This window comes from Macaca nemestrina, chromosome 4, assembly GCF_043159975.1.
Source record: "Macaca nemestrina isolate mMacNem1 chromosome 4, mMacNem.hap1, whole genome shotgun sequence".
Classification (NCBI taxonomy): domain Eukaryota; kingdom Metazoa; phylum Chordata; class Mammalia; order Primates; family Cercopithecidae; genus Macaca; species Macaca nemestrina.
The window spans coordinates 175,825,917-175,852,518 of NC_092128.1; the positions used below are offsets into that span (position 1 = coordinate 175,825,917).

The 26,602-nt window shown below is 37.7% G+C and overlaps 1 protein-coding gene across 2 annotated transcripts in view; it reads right to left on the minus strand.

Annotated features, from left to right (window-relative positions):
* LOC105472712 (PAX3 and PAX7 binding protein 1) overlaps window positions 1-26,602 on the minus strand; it is a 38,537-nt gene that overhangs the window by 5,736 nt on the left and 6,199 nt on the right. The window contains exons 3-16 of one of the 2 annotated variants that reach the window (XM_011726223.3): window positions 24,990-25,166; window positions 22,784-23,005; window positions 21,838-21,941; window positions 20,298-20,515; window positions 19,601-19,790; window positions 15,439-15,562; window positions 11,607-11,706; window positions 11,404-11,519; window positions 8,986-9,185; window positions 5,726-5,870; window positions 4,947-5,068; window positions 3,842-3,918; window positions 3,415-3,481; window positions 259-1,857 (exon numbers count right to left, since the gene is read on the minus strand). In XM_011726223.3, the coding sequence (XP_011724525.2) occupies window positions 1,735-1,857; window positions 3,415-3,481; window positions 3,842-3,918; window positions 4,947-5,068; window positions 5,726-5,870; window positions 8,986-9,185; window positions 11,404-11,519; window positions 11,607-11,706; window positions 15,439-15,562; window positions 19,601-19,790; window positions 20,298-20,515; window positions 21,838-21,941; window positions 22,784-23,005; window positions 24,990-25,166 (1,985 nt within the window). In that variant the 3' untranslated portion in view covers window positions 259-1,734. Of the gene's footprint in view, window positions 1-258; window positions 1,858-3,414; window positions 3,482-3,841; window positions 3,919-4,946; window positions 5,069-5,725; window positions 5,871-8,985; window positions 9,186-11,403; window positions 11,520-11,606; window positions 11,707-15,438; window positions 15,563-19,600; window positions 19,791-20,297; window positions 20,516-21,837; window positions 21,942-22,783; window positions 23,006-24,989; window positions 25,167-26,602 lie in introns of those variants that run through there. The other variant, XM_011726222.2, reaches the window with a different exon arrangement.

A 26,602-nucleotide genomic window follows, 5' to 3' on the forward strand; every position in this document is an offset into this window, starting at 1 on the left:
AAAATACACAATAAATACCAGTTCCCATTTTCATTATTACTATCCATACCTACTTCAATCTATTATCTCCACATAGCAGACAGAGTAACCTTAAAAATGGCAATTTATGGCTGGGCACAGTGGCTTATACCTGTAATCCCAGTACTTTGGGAAGCCAAGGAAGGAGGACCACTTGAGCTCAGGAGTTTAAGATCAGCCTGGGCAACACAGCAAGACCTCGTCTCTTTAAATTTAAAAAAAATTAAAAAAAAAAAAAAAAGGCAATTTGTTTACTTACCTTAAACCCTTCCACGACACACATACATGGTTAACTGGTTTTCAACAAAGGTACAAAAGCAATTCAATGGACTGTGAAAGGGAAATATGTTGGGCCTCTTCAAGCTAGGAACCCCACTCAGGGCAAATCTGCCTCCCATTCTATTCAAAGTCATCTGTCAGCTCATGGAGACAGATGCATATTCTGATTGCCTCTTCTGGAAAAACTTATCAGAAACTCCAAAGAAAGGAACCATCTCTCTCTCACCTACATGTGACCTGGAAGTCCCCAGTGGGGGGGGCCTTGCTTTGAGCTGTCTCCACCTTTCTGGATGGAACTAATGTATTGATTGATGTCTCGTGTCTCCCTAAAATGTATAAAACCAAGCTGTTCCCCGACCACCTTGGGCACATGTCATCAGAACTTCCTAAGGCTGTGTCACGGGTGCATCCTCAACCTTGGCAAAATAAACTTTCTAAATTAACTGAGACCTGTCTCAAATTTTCGGTGTTCACAGGACAAAGGATAGCCTTTTCAACAAATAGTCCTGGAACAAATAAACCTTAATCCAGGCCTCATACCCTACAATAAAAATTAACTTGAAAAGAGTCACAGACCTAAACGTAAAACTTAGAACTATGAAGCTTCTAGAAGAAAGGATAGAAGACCTTTGTGGCTTCAAGTTAGGCAAAGATTTCTTAGATACGACATCTAAAGCACAATCTGTAACAGGAAAAAAAGAAAAACTAGACTTCATCAAAATTAAGAACTTCTGCATATGGAAGACTGTTAGAATGGAAAGATAAGCCACAAAGTGAAAAAAAAAAAAAATCTGCAAATCATTTATATGATAAAGGACTTCTCTCCAGAATATAGAACTCAATGCTTAGTAAGAAGAAAGCCCAATTTAAAACCTAAGCAAAAGATCTGAAGACATTTCACCAAAATACATAAACGAATTGCAAATAAGCACATGACTGTCATTAGGGAAATGCAAATGAAAACCACAATGAGATACCACATTGCACCCCACAGAATGACTTAAAAAGCAAAACACTAACAGCAAGTATGGTGGGAGTAAGGAATAACCAGGACAGTAACAGGTTACTGGTAAGAACGCAAAATGATACAGCCACTTCCGAAGACAGCTTTGTCCAGCTGTTTCACCCAACTGAAATGAAACTTACATATTCAGAACACCCTTATAGAAGCTTTGTTCATAACCAAATTGGAAATGTTAGGGCCAAGGGAAAGCTTCCCCTTAGGCCTATGAAGTTTCGCTGAAAATTACTGACAAGAGGCAAATTAACAGGAGAAAAGACACATAAATTTATTTGATCACAGTTTTATGTTACATGAGAGCCTTCAGAGTAAAGACCCAAAGATGGAAGAGAAACTGTCTACTTCTATGTTTAGGTTTAACAAAGTATGTACAGGCATGCAGAAACACGCCTGGACAAAAGGGTACGATCTACTGCTCATGGACCAAGAGAAGACACACAACAAAGCCTGTCCATCCAGATTCTTCTTGGCCTCTCCCAGCAGCATTCTTTCTTTCTGGGTATGGGGCAGGACCTTCTCTGGAATGGGGGTTTTATGACCTATAATCAAACAAGGTAGGTCAGATTTATGGCCAGTTTTTACACAGGCAGAGCCAAAATTAAGAGTAATATATTTAGGTTTTATGGTTGGCTTTGCAGAAAAGGGGTTCTGAGTCTATGACCCACCTGGGGCAACAGGGATTCTAGTTTCTATGTCAACCCTCAAGGGAGAACAGGACTGAAAGACAGGAGGGCAGGAGAAGGTCAAAGAAAAAGTTCTTCTGAGGCCAAGGCCTTCATTTTATGGTATTGTTTTCTGAGTCCCAAGATAAACAATCCAAATGTCCCTTAATTAGGAACTAAATAAAAACCAAAACCCAACTCTGGTGCACCTACACAGCAAGGCTGAGCCTCAAATGTATTCAGTGAAAGCAGCCAGACTCCAAAGACTCTGCCTATCATGTAATTCCCTTCACTTCCTAGGACATAGACTGAGAGGTGGCCGGGGCTTGCTGTGACCTTGACTGTACAGCAGCAGATAGCATGGCTGTATCTGCTCATCAGAATTCACACAACTATACACTAAAGAGAGTGAATTTTACTGTATGTAAATCATACCTTAATTTTTTTTTTTAAAGGAAAAAGTCTTTCTGTGACTTCCTACAACTTTTGGGATAAGGACCAAAGTATTTCAAATGACCTACAAGATCCTCTATCATCTGGACTATGGACCTCCTTGCTCACTCCAGCTGTCCTATGCTTTCTTCAGCGCCTCCAGTGTAGCCTGCTCTCTTTCACCTCAGGGCTAACTCCTATTTATGCTCCAGGTCTAAAGATGTAAATATCACTTCCTCAGGGTGGAAGGAAATCTTCTGGGACTGGCTAGTCAAGGTCTCTGTGCCCTTTTCATATGTTCCACATTACCTTGAATGTCCCCTTTCATAACTCATCACACCTGCAATTACCTATTTGATGTCAACTGTGCTGAACTATGAACTCCACAAAGATTCCCCTTCTAGCTTGCTTACTGCTATATCCCCAAACCTCAGAAGAGTATCTGCTCCAGCAGTCCTCCTTATCTGTGGTTTCAGTCAGCCGTGGCACAGTACGATAACGTATTTTGAGAGAAAGAGAAACTACATTCATATATCCTTTACCACAGTGTATTATTAATAATTGTTCTATTATTAGTTATTGCTAATTTCTTACTGTGCCTAATTTATAAATTAAACTTTATCATAGGTATGTATGTAGAGGAAACAACAGTATATATAGGGTTCAGTACCATCTGTGGTTTCAGGTAGCCACTGGGCATCTTATCCCCATGGATATGGGGAGGACTACTGTAGTCTACTTGCTAAAAAATTAATTGCAGCTTAGTCAGGCATTTTGTTGAGTACCATGGACCTTACTTTGGAACTCAGAAATCACTTTCTCCTGTGAAAATATCAAACTTGAATGAACTTTTGGAATAAAATTACTTTATAAAATGGAGATTTTGGGTATACATATAAATAGATCTAAGCCTATGGAGTTAATAAAACAAAACACTCTGCAAAATATAATATATGAAGTCAAACGAAATCTGAGTATTTTAGATAGTCTATGAATACATACCTTAACTGAAGACCAAAACTGTCGTTGAAAAAACAAGTAAGGCCCAGAATTTTTATTTTCTAAGACACTAAGTAAAAACAGAGAAACATACCATGATCAGATATTTTATATGTCGGTACCATATGATTCCTAGACAAAAGATTTTTCTACAAAACCGGTAAACTAATTCTTTGATTTTTCAAATAATTGCATTCTGGAAGACAGAATGTTAAAAAGGCAATGGAAATTTACTCTGAGACACTCAGGGAGAACATAAGAGTATTAATTGTTTTATTCTGCTTAAGGGAACAATCTCCCCACTAATCTAGTCTCTCTGTAATACACTATGAGGGTGAAGTTTGTATTTCAAGCTAGTTTTTCAGAAGTTTATAAGCCTTCTCTGAAAGACAATGGAGAATATTATCTTTAATATTCTTCAGTTACTTACTTTTTGGGATATAAAGGCATAAATACATCGTCATCTAAAGTTCTTCTCATTCTCAATAAAAGTGCCTTTAGGTATACCTAAAGAGTTAAAAGTAGATCACACATTTTAATAAGCACTATGACCAAAAAAAATAAGCCATATTCCAAATCATGTAACTGAATATTGAACTGAGTGAACCAGTTTCCCAAATTTTTAATTTTCCTCATTGAAGACCCTAAAGTAATTAATACTTAATAATCTATTAGTTCGTTCCTCAACAACTGCCATGCAATAAAACTTTAGAAATCTTTCAATCCCTTAGTCTACATACAGATTTAAGACCAGACACATAATCAAGTTCTCAAAGTGAAAATTCAACAATGACAAAGAACACCCACCTTCTCTACATTTAAATAGCTCCTATGAAAGGCCCCTGAAGAGCATTACCTTTAAGTGTGGAAACTAGTTATAAAACAGTATCTAGTTGTTTTATATACTGTTTAATTGGTTTGGGTGCCCAATCTTTTGGCTTCCCTGGGCCATACTGGAACTATCTTAGGCCACACATAAAATACACAAACACTAATGATAGCTGATGAGCTAAAAAAATTAAAAAAATTTAAAAAGGGGGGGGCAGGGTCTGTGCATAAATTTCATGTTTTAAGACAGTTTACAAATTTGTATTGGGCCACATTCAAAGCCGTTCTGGGCCACATGTCCATGGGCCATGGGTTGGACAAGCTTAAATTATCAATTGTTAACATTTTAGTTTCTCATTTCCCCCCAAAAAATACAGTCCTTAAAAGGACATTTGATTAGTTGGATTGGGACTGAGGTGTGGTGGTGAGAAATCATAATAATGAAAGGCTATTTAAACTGATGGCATCTTCCTTATTAATTTTTTTAAACTGAAAACTAACATCTCTCTGTGGGACTAGGTATAAAAAAAAGGAAAAAAACCTAGCATCTCAAATTTTGTGTATTTCAGGCTTTAACAGCCCTGATGGCCCAAGTGGGAGAACCAGATTTCTGATTGGTTTAGGATAACGACTCATTCTCTCAATGCTTGCTCATATTCAATAGAAAGAGGAAAAAAAAAAAAAGTCTTCCAAAGATACTAAATTACCTGTGTATTTTTATTTTCTGCATTCACTACTGAAGGATATCCATTGATTAATTTTAGTGTAATTCCCACCATTCTTGAAGTCTGTGTTGTAGAAAAAGGGTCCCACATATTTTCAGCTATCACTGTTAAGAAAAAAAGAGGATTGAGACACAGAAGCCAATTGTAGCTTAAATTTTTTGTCAAGCAGACCTCTATTAATGCCAGTCCTAATTTATTTTTCCTCTTTCTCTACAATATAAGCTTTAGTCTTCTTTGTGCTATTAACTGTGGGAATTTGGAGGGATAGGGATGTGGAGAGAGGATAGATTATTCTTATTTCTGGTACTCTGGGAAAATGAAGATAAGGAAAAAAGAGGATTTCTGTAGAAATGTTGCTTTGGCATCAAGAATTTCAAACTAACATTTCTAGTATTCAAAATAAATTCCTGTATCAATGATTCCTAATCTTTTTTGAGGAACTTATGAAAGTACTGAAATTGCTCCCCACATAAATGCATATCCTCCCTCAAACTATGTATAATTTTGCTTCAGTTAGTCTTTGAATTTCTAAACCTCACCGATGAAGCAATTACTGCACTCAATTACAGGCCCACCCTAAAGTGGTCCTCAAGTCCCAGGATAAGAACTCCTCTGCCCTCAAGTCATCTCTGGGCCAGGTGGTAACTATTATTTCTCATGTAATTTCTATAAGGAAATATGCTCTGAATTAAAAACTCATAAAAATAGATTTGGGAAAGCCAGTGTGTCTGAATGCTCAATTCAGAGAACAGGAGATTTACCTGTTAGTTTAGGAAGAATCACCTTTTCCACAATGGTAGGTAGTAGGGCAACATCTACATCATCTTTTTCTTGCTCTCGTTCTTCACAACCATAAAACAGCAAAGATTCAAACCACAGCATATTCTCAAAGTCACGACATTTTGCCTAAAAGACATTTAAAAGGTTACCCAAATACTAAAATAATGGATATTTCTGCTTCCAGCTATGATAAGAGAAATAAGAACTGGATTTAACCTTTGGTTGTAAACAACTAAAAACTAGACAGCTGGAGATATCATGCTACCGGACTTCAAACTGTAAGGCCACGGTAACCAAAACAGCATGGTACTGATACAAAAACAGACACATAGACCAATGGAACAGAATAGAGAACTTAGCACTAAGACTGCACACCTACAACCATCTGATCTCCAACAAACCTGAGAGAAACAAGCAACAGGGAAAAGATTCCCTGTTTAATAAATGGTGCTGGGAGAACTGGCTAGCCATATACAGAAAATTGAAAATGGATCCCTTCCTTACACTATATACAAAAATTAAGTCAAGATGGATTAAAGACTTAAATGTAAACTCCAAAACTATAAAAATCCTGGAAGAAAATCTAGTCAATACCATTCAGGACATAGGCATGGGCAAAGATTTCATGACAAAAACACCAAAAGCAACTGCAACAAAAGCAAAAATTGACAAATGGTATCTAATTCAACTAAAGAGCTTCTACACAGCAAAAGAAACTATTATCAGAATGAATAGACAACCTACAGAATGGGAGAAAATTTTTGCAACCTGTGCATCTGACAAAGGTCTAATATCCAGAGTCTAGAGGAAACTTAAATGTATAAGAAAAAAAAATCCCATTAAAAAGTGGGCAAAGGACATGAACAGACATTTCTCAAAAGAAGACATTCATGTAGCCAACAACATGAAAAAAAGCTCAACATCACTGATCATTAGAGAAATGCAAATCAAAACCACAATGAGCTACCATCCCACACCAATCAGAATGGGAATTATTAAAAAGTTCAGAAACAACAGATGCTGCTAAGGTTTTGCAGAAAAAGGAACACTTTTACACTATTGGGGGGAGTGTAAATTAGTTCAACCATTGTGGAAGACAGTGTGGCAATTCCTCAAAGATCTAGAGGCAGAAATACTATTTGACCCAGCAATCCCATTACGGGGTATATACCAACAGAAATATAAATCATTCTATTATAAAGCTACGAGCATATGTATGTTCACTGCAACACTATTCATGATAGCAAAGACATGGAATCAACCCAAATGCCCATCAATTATAGACTGGATAAAGAAAATGTGGTACATATACACCATGGAATACTATGCAGCCATAAAAAGGAACGAGGTCATGTCCTTTGCAGGGACATGGATGGAGCTAGAAGCCATTATCCTCAGCAAACTAACGCAAGAACAGAAACCCAAACACCACATGTTCTCACAAGTGGAAGCTGAACAATGAGAACATATGGACGCATACTGGGGAACCACACACACTGAGGCCTGTTGGGGGGTGAGGGTGGGGACTTAGTGGAGGGAGAGCATGACAGCTACTGGATGCTAGCTTAATACCAAGGTGATGGGTCGATCTGTGCTGTAAACCACCATGCCACATGTTTACCTAAGTAACAAATCTGCACATGTACTCCGGAACTTAAAAGCTGAAGAAAATACAAAAGAACTGGACAAAATACAACGGACCACAGGCAGCACAAGACTATGACCCTTGAAAGAAAGGAATCAAATGAGGTAAGGTGCTAGTTCAGGACAGCAGAGCAGTCTTGCTGAGTGGAGGAGACAGAGGGTGGAGTTCAGGAAGGCTGAGACAGCTGGAAGCTGTGGGGCAGAGGAGTGGGCGACACAGAAAAACAACTCCAAAACACAGTCTCGGGCCTTTGCTGTCTACCAAGATACTCAGGCACACAGCAAAACTTCAGAAGGTCTGGCCAAGAGCACACAGCAAATAGGAGCTGTGAGCTGAATGCTTCTCAGAGCTCACATTTTTTTCAGTTATGTTTCCAGGGCTTCAACCTCAGCCCCATTTTCCTTACAGTCCACAAATTCAACCTAGCCAATCTCAACCATGTGCACAGCTTCACCCAAGTCGGTAACTTCTCAAACCACATTGTAAACATCACCACTAGACCTCCAGAGTCAATTCTAGCCCCCTCTAGCCCCCTCCCTTTTTTTTTTTTTTTTTTTTAATTAGAAGGAGGCTCACTCTGTCACCCAGGCTGGAGTGCAGTGGCGCCATCTCAGCTCACTGCAAGCTCCGCCTCCCAGGTTCACGCCATTCCCCTGCCTCAGCCTCCCAAGTAGCTGGGACCACAGGCGCCCGCCACCACACCCGGCTAATTTTTTGTATTTTTTTTTTTAGTAGAGACGGGGTTTCACCATGTTAGCCAGGATGGTCTCGATCTCCTGACCTCGTGATCCGCCCGTCTCGGCCTCCCAAAGTGCTGGGATTACAGGCTTGAGCCACCGCGCCCGGCCCCCACTCCCTTTATGACAGACCAATAGGTCCTCTTGATTCCACCTCCTTATCTCTCTTTTTTTTTTTTTCTTGTGACAGGTCTTGTTCTATCACCCAGGCTGGAGTGCAGTGGCACAATCATAGCTCATTATAGCCTCAATCTCCTGGGCTCAAGCAATCCTGCCTCAGTCCAGCCCCCCAAGTAGCTGGGAATACAAGCACGTACCACCACAGCTAATTTTTTTTTTTTTTTAAATAGAGACAAGGTCTTGCTATGTTGCCCAGACTGGTCTTGAACTCCTGAGCTCAAACAATCCTCCTGCCTTGGCCTCCCAAACTGTTAGGATTACAAGTGTGAGCCACCATGCCTGGCCTATCAATTTTTCTCACCATGACCACTGACTTGGTTCATGTCCTCATTTCACACCTCATTGTGCTTTCCCATCTGGTTCTGAGTTCCTTTAGGATCAAAGGACCAACTTCTTACTATTCATGTTCATATCCCAGTTTACTACATATAATTTTAGCTGGCTGAAAAAAGAATTATATGTAAACTGAAAAAAACAAAACACACAGCTCTTCTGGGAAGAGATGAAACTCAAAAGGAAAGATCATAAGATTATAACCAGATACAATCTGTATCAATTACAGCCTATGCCCTATCGCCCCTGGAAAATATTTTGCTTAAGCTTACTTCTCTAGCACTGAGATTAAAATTACCCAGATATCAAATTATAACACTTTCTAATAGTGACAGAAGCCACTCACCTCAAGAGGAGTCCAAGTGAGGAGCTGAAGTCGTATGAGGGGGTTGAATAATTTTGGCAAACAAAGGCCAATGTAAGCATCTTTGTAGGACGTGTAGTATTTTGAACGCCATGCTTCAAACTGTGATTTAATACAGTCAATTGAATAGAAACTTTCAAGGACATCTTCAAAAACTTTGCTGGATTCTTTTGAAATTCGATCTAAAAACAACAAAACCCCAGAGAGAACCATACATTAGTATGAAGTAGGAAAAAAACAGTCCAATATTTTCTGTGTTTTCTTTGTTGCTTCAGTATCAGAAGATATGCTAATTAACAAAGGGCCAATTATTACTCATAATTTAGAAGAAAAAAATAAATTGATGTTTCAATTTCTCTTTTACGTAAAGTGCAGCCAGTCCTTGTTTTGCAGTTCCAGTATGTACAATTTTTCTAAATTTAGCTAAATAACACCTGTTCCCAAACAAGACAGTTCAAATTTCAGTTACCATAGTATATTAGCCATGAGTAATTGCACTGCTAGCTTTCTAGTCCACAAACCACTGCACAGATTAACAGCTGTGAATCATAATCAGTCACTAATCACACTGCTTCATTCAAACTCTGTTGATCATAATAACTGACATAGCCAACCATCAGTTGAATGGATGCTAAGAACTTCAAGTGAAAAGTTATTTGAGAATAAGTTTTTTGTTTTTGTTTTTGTTTTTGAGACAGATTCTCACTCTGTCACCCAGGCTGGAGTGAAGTGGCACAATCTCAGCTCACTGCAACCTCTGCCTCCCAGGTTCAAGTGATTCTCCTGCCTCAACCTCCCGAGTAGCTGGAATTACAGGTATGCACCACCATGCCCAACTAATTTTTGTGTTTTTAGTAGAGATGGGGGTTTCATCATGTGGGCCAGGTTGGTCTTGAACTCCTGACCTCAAGTGGTTCACCTGCCTCGGCCTCCCAAAATGCTGGGATTACAGGTGTGAGCCATCGTGCTGGACCAAGAATAAGATACTCTTATGATGTCCCAGATTACTTGAGAAAACGAAATCTTTACAATGGAGAGAGAAAGTTCTGAGAACCTTTACTGCAAGATCAATCTTAACAATGCTAATAGTGGGACAGTCTAACATTTGTCATGTGCTTTTAGGCAGTATGAAGCAGCATCCTGTATAAATTATTCTTGGGAAAAAAAAGTTTAACTTAAATCTAATTAACCCTTCAGACCTAAATTCCAGTTTACAAGAAATGGATCAAAGAACAAGTTAAACAATGCTATGAGGAAACATACAGACCAGTCTAGAATATAAGATATTCTATAAGAGAAGTGGCCTGGTCTCTTCAAAAAGCTAGTGTCTTAAACAATAGGGGTAGGTGTGTGAATGTGTAGAGTACTTACGGTTATTCATTTATTCTAGATTTTAAAATGTAACAACCAAAGGCAGAGCATGAACCTTAGGTGGATCCTGGTTTCGAAAACCACAAAATAACAAAATAAAAATAGTTCCTAAAAAGGGTTTTTCCAGGATGCCATTGAGGAAAATTAAATATGGACATGATATTAAGAAATTTGTTAATTTTCTTATTGTGCTTAAAAAAAGAATCAGAATAGCCATCATAAAAAAAAAATAAAGATAATAGTACTGTGATTATACAGAAAAATATACTCATTTATAGGAAACACACACTGAAATTTTGGGGAGTGAAGTGCCATGAGGTATGTAAGTCACTTTCAAATGGTTCAACAAACACACACATCTCCATGTATAAAGAGTCAGGCAAACTTGGTGAAATGATAAGCATTGTTATCTGAGTGATAGGTATGTGGATGATCACTGTGCTAGTCTTTCAAATTTTCTGTTTAGAAACATTCACTGTAAAAAAAAAAGTGAGAGAAAGAAGCTTCTCCAACTAAGTTCCAAATGGTGTGCGATTGATATAATTCCAAACAATTATAGCCAATGGTGGGAAATGAAGACTTTTATTTGGGATCCTTCTGAAAATGCCTGGCACATAATAGTACTAACCACCCTCTAAAATGAGATTACTCATGACTCCCCAAATCAAGAGTTTCCTTCAGGGCTGAGTGCTCTACTGCCAAGCTTTACCTTTCCAGACCAGACAGGCTGCAATGAGAGTTGCCCTCAGGACCTGACACATTTCCAGTCACTTAAAATTCTCCCATTTGGAAGAGTAACAACATTTATTATGCAAGTACTACGTATACCCTATGAGAAGGTGTTACCCCTATTTTTGAGAATTCATCATGATATTCACTAATAAAAAGGCATGCAAGTTTCTGCAATTAAAAAAGAAGTGCCTGGTTCTAATGCAGAGGCCATGAATATTCAAACCATTTCATGGTAAAAACCATACCCAAGTAGAAACTAAATTGATGATGAGTCTTATTTCCAAATAAATGTCTAACCTTTTTCCAGATTGAAATTAGTAATATCTGTAGAAGTTTCTTCATCATCACTGGAAAGGCCTTCAAGGTGATCTGCCATCTTACCGGTTTGCTCTCTGGCTTGTCTACGACGAGTCCTAAATAATAAACATCAAGTTCCCAAACTAGATAAAAGAGACTCCTCCCTTCCCAAACAAGCCAAGAGCAAGGATTTTGAAAATTACCTCCTGGCCTCCCGCTCTGCAATGCGACGTTTTGCATGCTCTTGATACAGTGCCCGATCGCGTCCAAAGGAATCAAGATTTGGTGCCATCAGAGCTTTGTCTGCAAAACAACAACGGTTAAAATTAAAAGCCATCTTTCAACAATCTTGAGGAAAGAGTTTGCACAGAATAAGCCATTACGATAGACTGCTTGCTAATCTCAACGGCAAGATTCTGCAATAACTGGTAAACCGGACAGGATTTTAGTTTAGAACAAATTTCAGTATTATTCTGCATTCCCATTTTAAAAAGCAGAAAAATTAAAGAAGTGATTTCTTTTTAAGAGTTCAACAACCCTACAAATATGTAATTGGGCTTACTCACTATTTTTATGTCTAAGTAACAGGACAGCTATCAGGAATAGCTATCACGATGACCAAATAAATTAAAACTCTAAATTACCTGTGCAAAGGGAAAAATAATATATTACACTTTTAAAGAAGAAGACCTTAAGCATCATGTTGAATGATATGACAGCAGGAAAACATAGGAAGACATAAGAAAACAGTTTTGCTGCAAGAGTTTAATAAATTTATTATAATTTTGCTTTGTAGAAGTTTGTTTTCTATCACTATTTTTAGAACAAGGCAACACTACAGACTGAAAACCGCATCTAAGCAGGACTAACTTCTGCCTTCTCAATGCTAATCTTTCTCTTTCACAGCAGTTTTATTTATTTATTTATTTATTTATTTTTTTATTTGCCTTCCTATTTTCCATTTGTCAAAAAACGTTCTAGGGTAATTTCCTAGCTTTAGTTTCCAATCCTATTTGTATTTCAGTTATCATGTTTTTCGTTTTCTAGCGATGGTTCCTGTTCTTACAATATTCCTCTTCTACAGTATTCTATACTACTGCTGAATAGGATACCTTCTGTTATCTCCCTGGGGCTCCCAACTCTTTGAAAGTATCCTGTTCACGGAAAACTTGCATACTTGCACCAGCACTGTCTGTCTCCTCAGTCCCTTTGGTTCTACTGCTCAGGTTGGTCCTTTTGATCATCGTTAACTGCCTGTTCATGTAGAAGAGCAAGATTGGAAGCTGTGTGTGTGGGCAGGAGCTGTCTAACAGAGGTGTCTCCATCGGATCACTAGGTACAGAGCCAGTTCTTTTGTTGGGGACCCCCAGATTTTAGTGTTTCGGGGTCTTTATTTTGGACCTATTCTCTTTAATCAAAAGACTCCCCTAATCTCTTGCCTACGTAGAAGAAGGGGTGGGGGAAATATCTGTCCACTATACTTCCCTCATTTCTACGTTTTAATTCCACACTATGAAAACATGATAGTAAGGGGAGGCAAACAACCCACGGCATTGGGTGAGAGGGGAGGGAAGTGAGCACATGCAAGATGAAAGACATCCAAGTTAAGACGTGCGTATTTTTTTACTTGATATCAGAGATGTGTCACCAAAATCAGCAACAGGAAAAACAAAACCAAAAATCAGCTCTTACTTCAGAATATCCTAACCATCCCAGGCCTTACTATTTATTTATTTATTTAATTTATTTTTTGAGACGGAGTCTTGCTCTTGTCGCCCTGGAGTACAATGGCACAATCTCAGTTCACTGCAACCTCCGCCACCCAGGTTCAAGCTATTCTCCTGCCTCAGCTTCCTCCCGAGTAGCTGGGATTACAGGCACCTGCCACCAGCTAATTTTTGTATTTTCAGTAGAAACGGGGTTTTGCCACGTTGGCCAGGCTGGTCTCCAACTCCACCTCGGCCTCTCAAAGTGCTGGGATTACAGGCGTGAGCCATCGTGCCCGGCCAGACCCTACTATTTTTAAAAGTTGACTTTTTTTTATTGAGTTTTTAATTCATATTTCAAAATAGCTCTGAAATTAGGAAGGAGGTATGTTCCCGAGTGCACCAATTACAATGAAAAATTACTAAAGCAGAAAGATGTCCCAGCCCTAGATGTGAGTTCACTACACACCCTAGATAAATTAGCTAAAATATCCCAAACTATAAAAATAATTCCTGACTCAAGAGTTTTCCTTCATTCAAGAAATATTGTTAAAAATATCATTATACTTAAAACATCGCTGCACGTATAGGTTTTGTAAAATGTGCACTGGAGGAGACAAGAGAGTGTAACATGACTCAAGTGATAGCCTCCTCCATTTCTGTAAGAATTATACACAGTAATTGCAGATAAGTGCTTATAAATCTAAACAGATGAATTTCAGACTATTCTTTACTTCTTTAAAAAACAGATCAGAAAATGAATTGATTCTCCAGCGTCCCATGTAATTTTCCTCAAATCTTTGGCAATTAATGTATACTCCCTCTAGGACTGAATTTTTCACTTTCCCAGTATCTTTTAATTTCTTTCCAACTTTCAAACAAATTAGTATACATAATTCAACTCTTCCTTCAAATTCCCTCCAAGTAAATAGCATCATATTCTCAAGAACAAATTACAGGTGGGAAAAGGTATTTGACGAAATGTACAGCTCACACAAACCATCTAACTTAAAAGAAAATTACCTCCTTTTGTAATATAATGGTTACCTGCAATCTGCCCCAGAAATCTGGTTATCTAGATCAAAAGTGATCTGGGAGGGATGCATTAGTCATGTAGGTGGCTAATGTCAATCCAGTTTAAAATTCGGTGGCAAAAACAGAAGGTCACAGCCACTTATAGGGCTCATAGCTGAGTCTGCCTCAGCTATGAGGGCTGTATTACCATCTGTGTATGCCTCTTCAAAACCCATCTGACATATAGGAGGATGCTTTTTCAGGGATCCTACGTCTCTCTGACTTAGAGGAGACCCTGTACAGCAAAGCATTGCTTTCTGAAAGAATAACAATAGAGCTCTTTGCATTTGATCACCTGGAAAGGTTGTTTAACATGCAAATTTCTGGATGCTCAAGACCTAGTAAGAATCACTGGGGATAGGACCAGAAAATCCGTATGTTAAAGGTGTATCAGGTAATTGTGATGCACACTTCCATTTGAGAAATGCTGACAAAGGGAACAAAGAAATGACAAAAGAAACCACAAGGAATTCACGCTAGGAAAATTCCTATTAGCGCACTCAAGAATATGGAGGGCAATGGAAAAAAAGGAACTAAAAGGTTTAAAACATCTAGTTAAAGGACCTCCACTGAACTATTTAACAAGGGGTTTCTAATTCTGGTTTTCCATAACACAAGTCATCATGATGGAAGTACAATTCAATTTCTATCCATTTTTATACAAAATTTCAAGAATTGTAAGCACCAACTGACTTACTAAAAAACCCAGTATATAAGGCCAACTAGAGAAACATTTAAAAAGAAAATACAAAACTTTTGCTTTATCCAAAGGATGAAGCTCAAAACTCTCTTAATCTTGGAGTTGTGTCATTTGTTAAGTTATAGCTTCCCTCCCCTTACCCACAAAATGTCCCAGTCCCTAAACTCAAACTCTTTCACTGTGATCAAGAAAAGCATTTATTTGTATTGGTGTTTTGAATGAAAATGGGGGAAAAAAACAACTAGGGCCAAACAAATAATGGTTTTAACATAAAATACTGATAATGTCTTTTCTGTCTTCTAAAGGAGAATGAAAAAACATGCCCAAAGAAGAATAAGACTGACAGAATATTAGCACATGTTTTTGAGCAAAAGCTCTATTTTCTTAAACACAATTCAAGTACACAGTTACAATTTTTAGATCTACCTGACACAATAGCAAGGAAATTGTTTCTTTAAAAAAAAAAAATGCTCCAAGATCTCTAATTTTCAATTAGGCTGCACTAAGTAAACAAGGTTGTTTAATGAATAATAAAAACCTTCAAGATGGACTGACTTGAATGGCTTGAAAACTCCGAAGATTCATCTTTAATATCATCTTGTCGTCTTTGGACAAGGCGGGAAGCTCGCTGTTTGTACAGCTGATGTATTGCTGATTCAAGTTCATTAATCAGTGGCACCTGTAAAAATACAACACACTCCGTAACACCAAACTCCTCAGCTGCTTACTTATTTGAGGGTTCCATACTATTTCCGGATTTCTGAAAAAGTACCCTCTCTATGGACAGAATAATCATGAATCCCCAACAGCACACAAGTAGCAAATTCAGTTTTACATTTGGGAAACGACACTTCTTCTTTTAATCCATGCATAGAGCTATAATGTCCAGTGCCTAGTTATTGGAGCAAACGTTAGTTAAGAAATGTAGCACTTCAGTATTCATAGAACAAGTAAAGAAATGTCAACAATTTTAGAGCTTTTCCTTTAGAGAATATTTCAGTACTTAGAAGTCTTTTTAATATCTATTTTTAATTTTCCAGCAGCATTATCTGCCTTGCAATTTTTGTAGCTCAAAGTAAAACATTATCACTGTGCAATACCAAAAAAGTGCAATGGCTCTATGAGCAGGTAAGAACAAAAGTCTGCTAATTCTCCAGTTTTGGATATTTCAGTTGTTCTGCCACTCATACGTACCAAGTATGTTACAGTAATCTGTTAACTATTTTGTACCTTTATTACAAATTTTTTAATGTAAACAAAATAATTATTAGGGCAAATAAAATTTCTAGCTATCACTAACCTCTCTGAAATCAATATATCGCAAATTTAGAAAGTTGTTCTCTTCCTGTCAAATGTTTAAATTCTTCCATATTTTATAAAAATTTCTTTACATGAATTGTGAGCTTACAAAGTCAATAATTTTTTCCAGGTTAATATCCCTAAAGCATTTACTTGATTCATATAGAATACAAAAGAACATGAGAGCTAACTTAAAACAGAAAACTTTCTCTTTATAAATACCTTATGTTATAGCCAAATGCTATGAAACTTCCACATAACACTAATGACCACTACACATACCTGAGGAAACCAGAAAATCTAGTTTCCTGATGGTTAGTGCAAATGGAAAACACATTATTTAGAGTTTGGGAACACTGGCACCAAGTGTTATAGCAGCTTCCTGAACTGAACAGACTGCAAATGGAAAATAAAAAAAGGCAGGTGGAATACAAAGATGTCTGTAATAAAAGCAATTTTATATACTTGCATGATTCCATTGCAAAAGTAGCAAATGTTCACAGAAAGGTCAAAGTAATGGAGTTATTTTGCTCTTTAATATGCCACACCATGGGCAACAATGTCCCCAAATCTGCAATGATTATCCTTCACAGCTGAGTCCAGAGACTCTGTCATTACACTTTACTATAATCTGATTTTTGTTCCAGCAATTACTGCCATAACATTGCCATTTACAACTCCCCATGCCCTCATTATTTTTTTTTAAAAAAACCATGAAGTACTGAAGATTAATAAGCCTAAGAGGCATTCTTTTATCTTTTAGTCCTAGAGATTGTCAAGCTTCCTGTACTGTAAGAACTACCCACCTAAGCTGGCATCATACAGAATACAATTTGCAATGTATAGTTAAGATCCTGACAATGTAGTCTTTCTCTTTAGATTAACTGGAATGCCTTTTACTGGAGGTCCAGAGAAAAAACTCTACTGAGAATAAAAGCCCTAAACCGACTGTCAGCTCTCATTCAAGTTTTTTAACAATATTGATTTATCTCAAGAGTCTTGCACCATGACGATTTCTTTATCCTCTCCAAACTCAAAACTCTTACCAATTATTACTATTTTAGGACCAAAGTTAAGGCAAAGAACCCAAGAAAGATAATTACAGGGAAACAAAAACAATGGCAAGTTAAAATGATTTACAAATATTTAAAACTTAAGTTTAAAAACCAACTAAACTTTCATAAGCAAAGAGGGAAAAAAAGGGATCTTTATCTTTTTACTTTAACTCTGAAATAATATTCTTATGGTATAATTATTCAAAGTATCCAATTATTTCTAAGTATCTCCAATATAATAATTTATATTATCAACTCAGCAGTACTCTTGTTTTTTCTAAGATTATCTTCTAAAGATCTAAACTGAGCAGTACACTTAATAAAATGAAATACACATGAAAATGTTAGAATGAAACATAATACTCATTTTTAAATGAAGGTATGTCTACCTCTCTTTTAATTAAAATGTAGTCACTGTATAAGGTTTAAGATTTGTTCCAAAAAATCTAAGTGACTCTGTATAACCACGTTAGCATAATCTGAAGTAAACTTCTCTAGGAACAGGGTAATCAAGAGATGAAGTACACTAATAATTCAACAATTAAAAACTATAAACTAGGTTGTCCTACTTTTGGCATGACCTAGCTGACCATATTACTGTCAAATTTTTTAGAGTTGTGTTTGCAATTATGAATATCTTAAATTTACTCAAGAAAGTTCCGAAGCAAGTGCCAAGATACTTCCAAGAAGCAGCTCTCCAGGGACAAACTCACAAAGTATAGTTTAAGAAAAAGATCCTTTCTCTAGTCACAAAAGTTATGAGGCCAGCTCCCACCATGCCCACTGGGCTCAGAAGAGTTTTGCCAGTAGGAAGGACACATCTGTCAACTCTTGACACTTAGGTTCCACTTCCAATCTTGACTCCAGCTCCCGGCACAGAGGAATACAGACAAGCCTATACTTCTTCCCCACCCTAAGCAACTGATATACCACAAGTGGTATCGTAACTCAGACTGCAGCTGCTTCTCCAGAAACCAGGTGATAAAGATAAAACATAACAAACCCTACAGAGAGGACATGGTGAATGCTATCTCATCTTGAATCTGATCACAGACTGACTGGAACCATTAAGACCCATCAGGAAGAAAGACCCATCGGGAAGAAAGAACCATCAGGAAGACAGTCTGGCAATGTTCTTTTCCCAGCTATTGGTTTTAGGGTATTCAAGTAATCAACAGAGATAATAAAAGTTGAAATACATATTTAACCACACTATATGCTTACAGATTCCAAGCTAATCTACATAGTCAATAACAAAGGGAAATGTGTCTTCCAATCCAAAGTTCAGACAGGATATTTAAGGACCACAGTTTAAATTTCTTTTTTAAAGATAAGGCTACGAAGTCCACGAATGCTTATAAACCAGTGCCTCAACCAATATTTTATCTTAAAGTTAGGAGGTCATTTGAGAAATTAGCTGTGTGCACCTAATTTTAAATGTAAACAATAAATGGTATAAGAATGCAAAACATTTTGTCAACTGACTATCCTATTGGAAAAAAATAAACTTGGGAGAAATGAAACCTTAGAAAAATGATATCCAATGAATGGTTTCTGAAATGAATCAAGCATAGGCTTATTTAGATAAAAGCTATTAGCAACCATGGTAATCATCCAGGGTTTAAAAAAAAAAAACTAAAGGCCGGGCGCGGTGGCTCAAGCCTGTAATCCCAGCACTTTGGGAGGCCGAGGCGGGCGGATCACAAGGTCAGGAGATCGAGACCACAGTGAAACCCCGTCTCTACTAAAAATACAAAAAATTAGCCGGGCGCGGTGGTGGGCGCCTGTAGTCCTAGCTACTCAGGAGGCTGAGGCAGGAGAATGGCGTGAACCCAGGAGGCGGAGCTTGCAGTGAGCCGAGATCGCGCCACTGCACTCCAGCCTGGGCAACAGCGTGAGACTCCGTCTCAAAAAAAAAAATAAATAAAAAAAAAAATAAAAAAAAAAAACTAATAAAAATTTGCAACTTTATATGCATATTTAGAATTACTTGTAGAAACAGCTTAAAAATAAGTTTAAACCTGAACCATAAAAGAAAATTTTATCAGATGAGTCCCTTATCTTCTAAGAATTCAGCACAGGAAAATAATAATCTACCACCATATTGACATAAGACTTTCCAAAGTCTTATTTAAATGTGCTTTAAGATATTATCTTTATTTCTGTTTTCAACAGAGGTATTATACTGCACCTAAGAGATAATGCCACTAATGAAGTGAAGAAAAATGGAGCATGACTTTTCATCACTTCTAATGTTGAGTTCAGTGGGTACTTTCTGAGAATTATAGAATGTTCTACACAAGGCCACCTAGACCTCCCTAATTTTGCCTTATTCAAAGAGATTAATATTTTTGCATTCTTACCTTTTCACTGAAACACTCAAGCAAGTCTTGGACATACCCTCGCATTTCTTGCAAAAATTTATACCGTTCACCAATACCCCCAGAAGACCCTTCTAATCTTTCAATAGCCCTGGTAGAGTCCACTCGGCTTTGCAGGTGTTTCTCATGCTGCTGTCGATTTGTTTTGTGCAATTCTTTCATGGAGTCCAACCTTAGGAACACAAAAGGATAAATATAACACATTTACATCCAAAGGTCTATGCTGTCAGGACTCTTGCAATATTAAAATATGCATTTAGTTCCACTATTAGAACATAAAAATATTTGGAATGGCATCTTTTCATCTGTACTGCTTTTTTTCTCAAAAAACAAAAAATGGCAGTTTACAGATTTTGCAGTTTTGTGGGCTAACCAAAATCTCACTGTTTTGCTTTTCCCCCCATAGCGTGACTACACTTTTTCAGAGTCCGAGAGGTACAAACTCAGAAATGTCTTCAACAAGATCATGGAGTGGCATTTTTTATAACTTTTCGAGGCTTCCACAGAAGTAATCCAAGAAGGTAGCAGAACAAAGTATGAAGTCATCTTCTGTTTAGCTTTTGAAGCTGGGCCAGTGAATCTTCTTTGCTGATATTCTGCATCTGCTACCCCAGACTACATGTTGCCTGAGGGAACAGAAAGCTAGCGGACAGGTCTTTAAGAAGTTGATCTGCCCTACCTGTCTTTAAGCTGTTTCTTTACCAAATCAATAGTAACGGGAGTCATCTCATTACTGGGAGTTTTGAAAGGGACTGTATTATCTGTTTTTTGAGATTTGGCATCTGATGATCCATAGGCCGTATAACTATAAGGAATGCCATAGGATGAGCTGTAAGGCATTGTCTGGTAAGTGTTCTGGTAGTACATATTCACTTCCGTGGGCTGACTGGCTTGAACCTAGAAAAGAAATGGGATATAGATGAAATCCAGTAGTTAAAACTTTGAAAACGGCCAGGCGCGGTGGCTCAAGCCTGTAATCCCAGCACTTTGGGAGGCCGAGACGGGCGGATCACGAGGTCAGGAGATCGAGACCATCCTGGCTAACACGGTGAAACCCCGTCTCTACTAAAAAATACAAAAAACTAGCCGGGCGAGGTGGCGGGCGCCTGTAGTCCCAGCTACTCGGGAGGCTGAGGCAGGAGAATGGCGTAAACCCGGGAGGCGGAGCTTGCAGTGAGCCGAGATCGCGCCACTGCACTCCAGCCTGGGTGACAGAGCCAGACTCCGTCTCAAAAAAAAAAAAAAAAAAAAAAAAAAAAAAACTTTGAAAACAATAATACGCCTTTAGGGTTAAAAAAACAACAGCAAAAAATTATACCTATTTGCCAAACATTATGTAATAATTGCAGAACTCTTCAAAATTAGATAAAAGCAGGATTGAATGAATGTTGTATCTCTTGGTGGAATCACTGCATTTATTTCTAATAATTTGCAGAAAAACAGCACTCAAGAGTTGGAAGGAACATCAAAAGTCATTTAAGGCCACCTTTGATCAATGAAAGAGGATAAATGCCTTGCCCATGGTCACAGAATCAATGGGCAACCAGAGATTAGAATCCAAAACTCCTGACATCCAGTCCAAGACTTTCTCTATTGTGTCATTTTTCTTAACTTCACCCAAATGTATGCGAATTCTGCCTCAAAACACTAGTAACAAAAATAGGTTTATGTTTATGCAATTTTTCTCACTGTATTACTTTTATAAAACAAATTGTTTTAACTATTAGGGAAGATATTTTTCATCCATCTCAAATTTTTGTATTACTGAGAAATCCATCTTCTTCAAAATAATGCTTAAAGTCCAAAAAAATAAGCTATACACACAAAAAAATTCCATTTAAAGCAATGGTTCTCAAACTTTAGTGTGCATCAGCATCACCTGGAGGGCTTGTTAAACAAAGATTGCTGGCCCCACCACCCCAAGTTTCTGACTCTGTAGGTCCCTGGGGGCTGATAATTTGCGTTTCTAATGAGCTACCAGGTGGCGCCGATGCTGCTAAAATTAAGGACCACTTTGAGAAAAATTGATCTAAGAAACTGGAAATTCCTCCATCATTCTGACTGCAAAAAGCTGAACACAATGCAGTTTCTTCTAAAAGCCTACGTGTGTGTGTGCGTGCGTGTATCCTCATGGGATTTTGTTACTTGAAATGACAAAGATTCAATAAAAAAGGCTTTTTAATCTACTTTTAATTTTTAGTTTAATTATTTTGTCTTACCTGAGGGATATTAATTCCTTTCCTTATCTGCTCCTGTTCCCATCGGCTGAGCTCTTCATCCTGTTCTCCAGTTACTAAAGCATCATCATCACTCCCCTCAATTCCTACAGCCATGAGCAACAAAGAAAAGTAAGTAACACTCAAAGAGCAAAGAGGTAAAAGATGCTGACCTGACATTTCACAAGAACTGAGCAAAACTATTAACTCAATCTTACTAAAATGTCTAATATGATCTCCTCTCTCATTTGGTAGTCCTGACTTTGCCTGTTTTAAACACAGTATTCCTTGAAGCTAAAGGCAGTATTAATGTAATAGTTAAAATCTTGGATGTGTTTCTTAACCTCTGTAAACTTGACATCAACAAAGGGAACAAAATCTAATGCCTCCTAAGAATACAGAATTATATGAATTTATGCATGTAAATTGCTAAGCACAATACCAGCTGCACAATAAATGTTCAATAAACATTAGTTATCACAATGATATTATAGTTTTTAAAAATTCCAATAAGATACTTGTACCCAAGAACAGTCCTCTAACATAAAATGTAATAAGTCTAAATACTTTTTACTTGACTATAATATCAAATCACATTTAACAGCATTAGAGGCCAGGCATGGTGGCTCATGCCTGTAATCCCAGCACTTCGGGAGGCCAAGGCAGGAGGATCTCTTGAAGCCAAGAGTTAAGACACCAGACACAGTGAGACTCCATAACTACAAAAAAATTAAAAATAAAAAAATTAGCCAGGTGTGGTGACAAACACCTGTAGTCACAGCTACTTGAGAGGCTGAGACAGGGGCACTGTTTGAGTCCACAAGTCAAGACACTGCAGTGAGCTATGATTGTACCACTGCACTCTGGCCTAAGTGATGGAATGACACTGCCTTAAAACAAACAAAAAAAGGCAACGCAATAGGCTTACTATTCAATTAAATCAAGTTACCTATTTCCTCGGCAATTTTTTGTCTTTGTGACTTTTCTTTCACAGAAAAAACTATCCGGCGTTTCTCGTCGTCATCTTCATCATCACTGGCATCATTCTCATCTTCTCTAACAAGGCGGCCTTTGCCAGGCTCATTATCATGAGGAGTGAAATCTCCCAATTCTCGGGCCATTTGGCGCTTTTTCCTTGCAGCATGTATAAAAGCTGCATCTGGAATTTCTCCTAGAAACAAATGGTAAGAATATGACAGTATGAGAAGTGCAAAGTTTCTATTTTCTTGAAAATATGAAAGGTAAAATAATCCAAGATAGCCTCATCACAGTGATGTTTCAACTGCTGGCACCTCCTTCCCACACTGTGTCTGCAATCTGAAAGATTGTTAATTGAGTTTAAATGGAGTATAAAAGTCACTGAGGAAATTAAGAAGAACATATAATGGTAATATATATGGGAAAGAGTGGGACGGGGTAAAAAGGAAAAACCCACCAAAGCAGTTTTGTTTTAACTGTAATTTTTTTCTTCATTTTTAACAAATAAAAGTGGCCGGGCACGGTGGCTCACACCTGAGGTCAGGAGTTCAAGACCAGCCTGGCCAACATGGTGAAACCCCATCTCTACTAAAAAGACAAAAAATTAGCCAGATGTGGTGGCAGGCACCTGTAATCCCAGCTACTCGGGAGGCTAAGGCAGGAGAATCACTTGAACCCAGGAGGCAGAAGTTGCACAAGCTGAGATTGCACCATTGCACTCCAGCCTGGGCAACAAGAACGAAATTTCGTCTCAAAAAAAAAAAAAGTTACAAAACTGTATTATGATGCTGAAAGAGATAAATACAATCTCATGACCCTGAAAAGGCACTATATGATGTATAGTACATTTCTCTTGCAGATAGTTTTTAGTTCACCTGTAATCATACTAAATATTTAATTTTGTACCTAATTATTTCTCATATCATAAGCTTTATTCCATGTTATTGTTCTCCATAAACATAATTTTTAATGGCTTAACATTTTCTGGATAAGGCATAATCTACCTCACACATTAACTGACCTTTTGACTACAGTAAAAATTAATGCCTCCCTACTTGCCTAATCATTATTTTAACAGCTACATAATATCCTATCAAGTAAAGTTACTATAATTAACTAACGAACCTTTCCCCTCCTGCTAGAAAATGTTGCTCATTGCAAATGTTCCAATAAAAACATTATTTCCTTGGGATAAATTTCTAGATATGAAATTACTGGGTCAAGAGTAAGAACATTTTGAGATCTATTGATTCATATTGCCAAAGAGTTTCCCATAAGGACTGTACAAATTAGACTCCCACTAGTGATGTATGTATAGAATTTACTACAACTTTCTCAGCCCAGAGTAGCATGTTTTTAAATTGTATAAACATTAACAGGAGTTAAATGGTACTGCTTCATAATTTAAATCTGGCTACTGAGCACTTATTTATTCAAAAGCTGATTAGCCAGTGGATAGACCTGCAAACTATTTTTTGCAGAAAAGTAAAAAGGAGTATGGACATAAAACAAACAGAAATTAGGCCGGGTGCAGTGGTTCACACCTGTAATCCCAGAACTTTGGGAGGCCGAGGCAGGCGGATCACCTGAGTTCAGGAGTTCAAGACCAGCCTGGCCAACATGGAGAAACCCCATCTCTACTAAAAATACAAAAATCAGCTGGGTGCGGTGGTGGTTGCCTTTAGTCCCAGCTACTCAGGAGGCTGAGGCAGGAGAATTGCTTGAACCCGGGAGGTGGTGGGTACAGTGAGCCAAGATCGTGCCATTGCACTCTAGCCTGGGCGACAGAGCGAGACTCCATCTCAAAAAACCAAACCAAAACAAAACAAAAACAAACAAAAAAACTAACAGAAACTAGTTTTGCTTTTAGCAGCAGTTCAGAAGAAAGTTAAGTCAGTCTCAATCTGATACATTAAAAAGGACTACAGGACCATTTTTCCACTTACTTGAAGACTCATTTGCAAAATAAAATTACCTGTCTGTGAATAAACTTGGAAAAGGTGGGAAACTTCTGTTTCTCCTATTTTTTATATTTGCAAATGGAAAAACTCCCTCTTCAAACAGCGATGTCATAATAAGAAACACGACTTAGCTAACTCCTTCTTAATAATCATCTTTAAAGATGGCCCATTCTTGCGGGTTTGGTTTACTTCTGAGAAATACTTTTGAGTACACACCTGGACGGAGAACATTCAATGAAGATAAAGCATTTGAAAAAGCTCCACCAGTCTTTGGCTTTTCTTCCTCTTTTTCACTTTCCATATCCATTTCATCTTCACCATGTTCACTGATGATAACTCCATCTTCTTGATTTGTATCCTTAACATGTCCTGTTTTGTCCAAAGGTTGTTCACCTAAATTTTTGAAGAATTAAAATATATGTAAAATAAAATTCATAAATTAAGAAAGCTTATTTCTATGGTATTGACATCAAAATATTTAATTTAAAAAAAAGGAACTTTTCATTCAATTATGGGCTCAATCCAGTAAAGCTTGAATTGTTTTGTTTATTAAAAACTCAAAACTCTTGAGTGCATGAGTATGAAATAGCATAACAGACAGGATTAGGTAAAAATAATACAGAAGATAAAATAAAGGATGCATTTGAGGCCCCGCTCCATCCCATCTTCAGTTGATTTTATCAAAATGTCAACAATTTATCAAAACTGTTTCCTCTAAACTCCCACAAGGAACTGCTTGTACCTCTTTTAAGCATTACTTCATTTTATGTTAGTATTTCATTAAACCCTAAGCCCATTCAAGGCAACTCTGTTATGAACAAAGCACATTTACAGTCCAGCTAAGTCTCTTAGTAATGGACACTTACATGGAATACCTTCTTAGCTCAAAACCACGTGCCACCTATCATCTAAAGAGATAAGATCCCAGCAGTCACATATACACTGTGCAAGCCGGACCCACTACCATGACTCAATGTTTAGGAGTGGATGTCTGACTGAAGCAGAGGTAACCGACTCTCTTTCTGGGAATCTGGAATCAGGACTGAAACTAAAGGCTACATGACACTAAGAAGAACAACCATATGTAAACTAGGAAGGGAGCTGAGGAATGGCCACATTGGGCCATCTGGACAGAGAAGAGAGTTTCCTAATTCTCAGTTCTAATCCACTCCTGAGGCCCATTTCAAGATTGCTTTCCTGCCATTGGCATCCAGGAGGCACCACTACATCTTAATGATAAACTGCCCTGGTTTACATTGCTTATAATTAAATAATCCTACTACAGCCAAATCAAAGTGTTTCACCTTGAAGCAATGAACCTGGTAATACTCACAACAGGCACAAGGAATATACTGAAGAAAGAGTAAAGCAAAAGTTTATTCTCAATATGAAAGATATTTTTCTGTCATTTCCTTAGAATGTTCCTGTCCCCAAAACTACTTCAAACTTCTTCCTTCTCAAACCATACTGTACTCCCTTAAGTAATAGTCCCAGAGATAACATCCCTCCCCTCTTTTTAACTTTACCAAGAAGATTTCAGGTCACCTGTTTTAGGCTCTTTTTTTTTTTTTTTTTTTTTTTTCCATTTACCATTTTCTCATTACCCAGACTTCCTTCTGAAGTGGATTCTGAAGCTATAAGATTTTAAAACTAACTTTATCACATTATTAGATGGAGTAAAAACTACCTATTTCCTTTTGCTCTAAACTCATGCTAGGCAAGGCATGGTGGCTCACACCTGTAATCCCAGCACTCTGGGAGGCCAAGGCCGGCGGATCACCTGAGATCAGGAGTTCAAGACCAGCCTGGCCAACATGGTGAGACCCCGT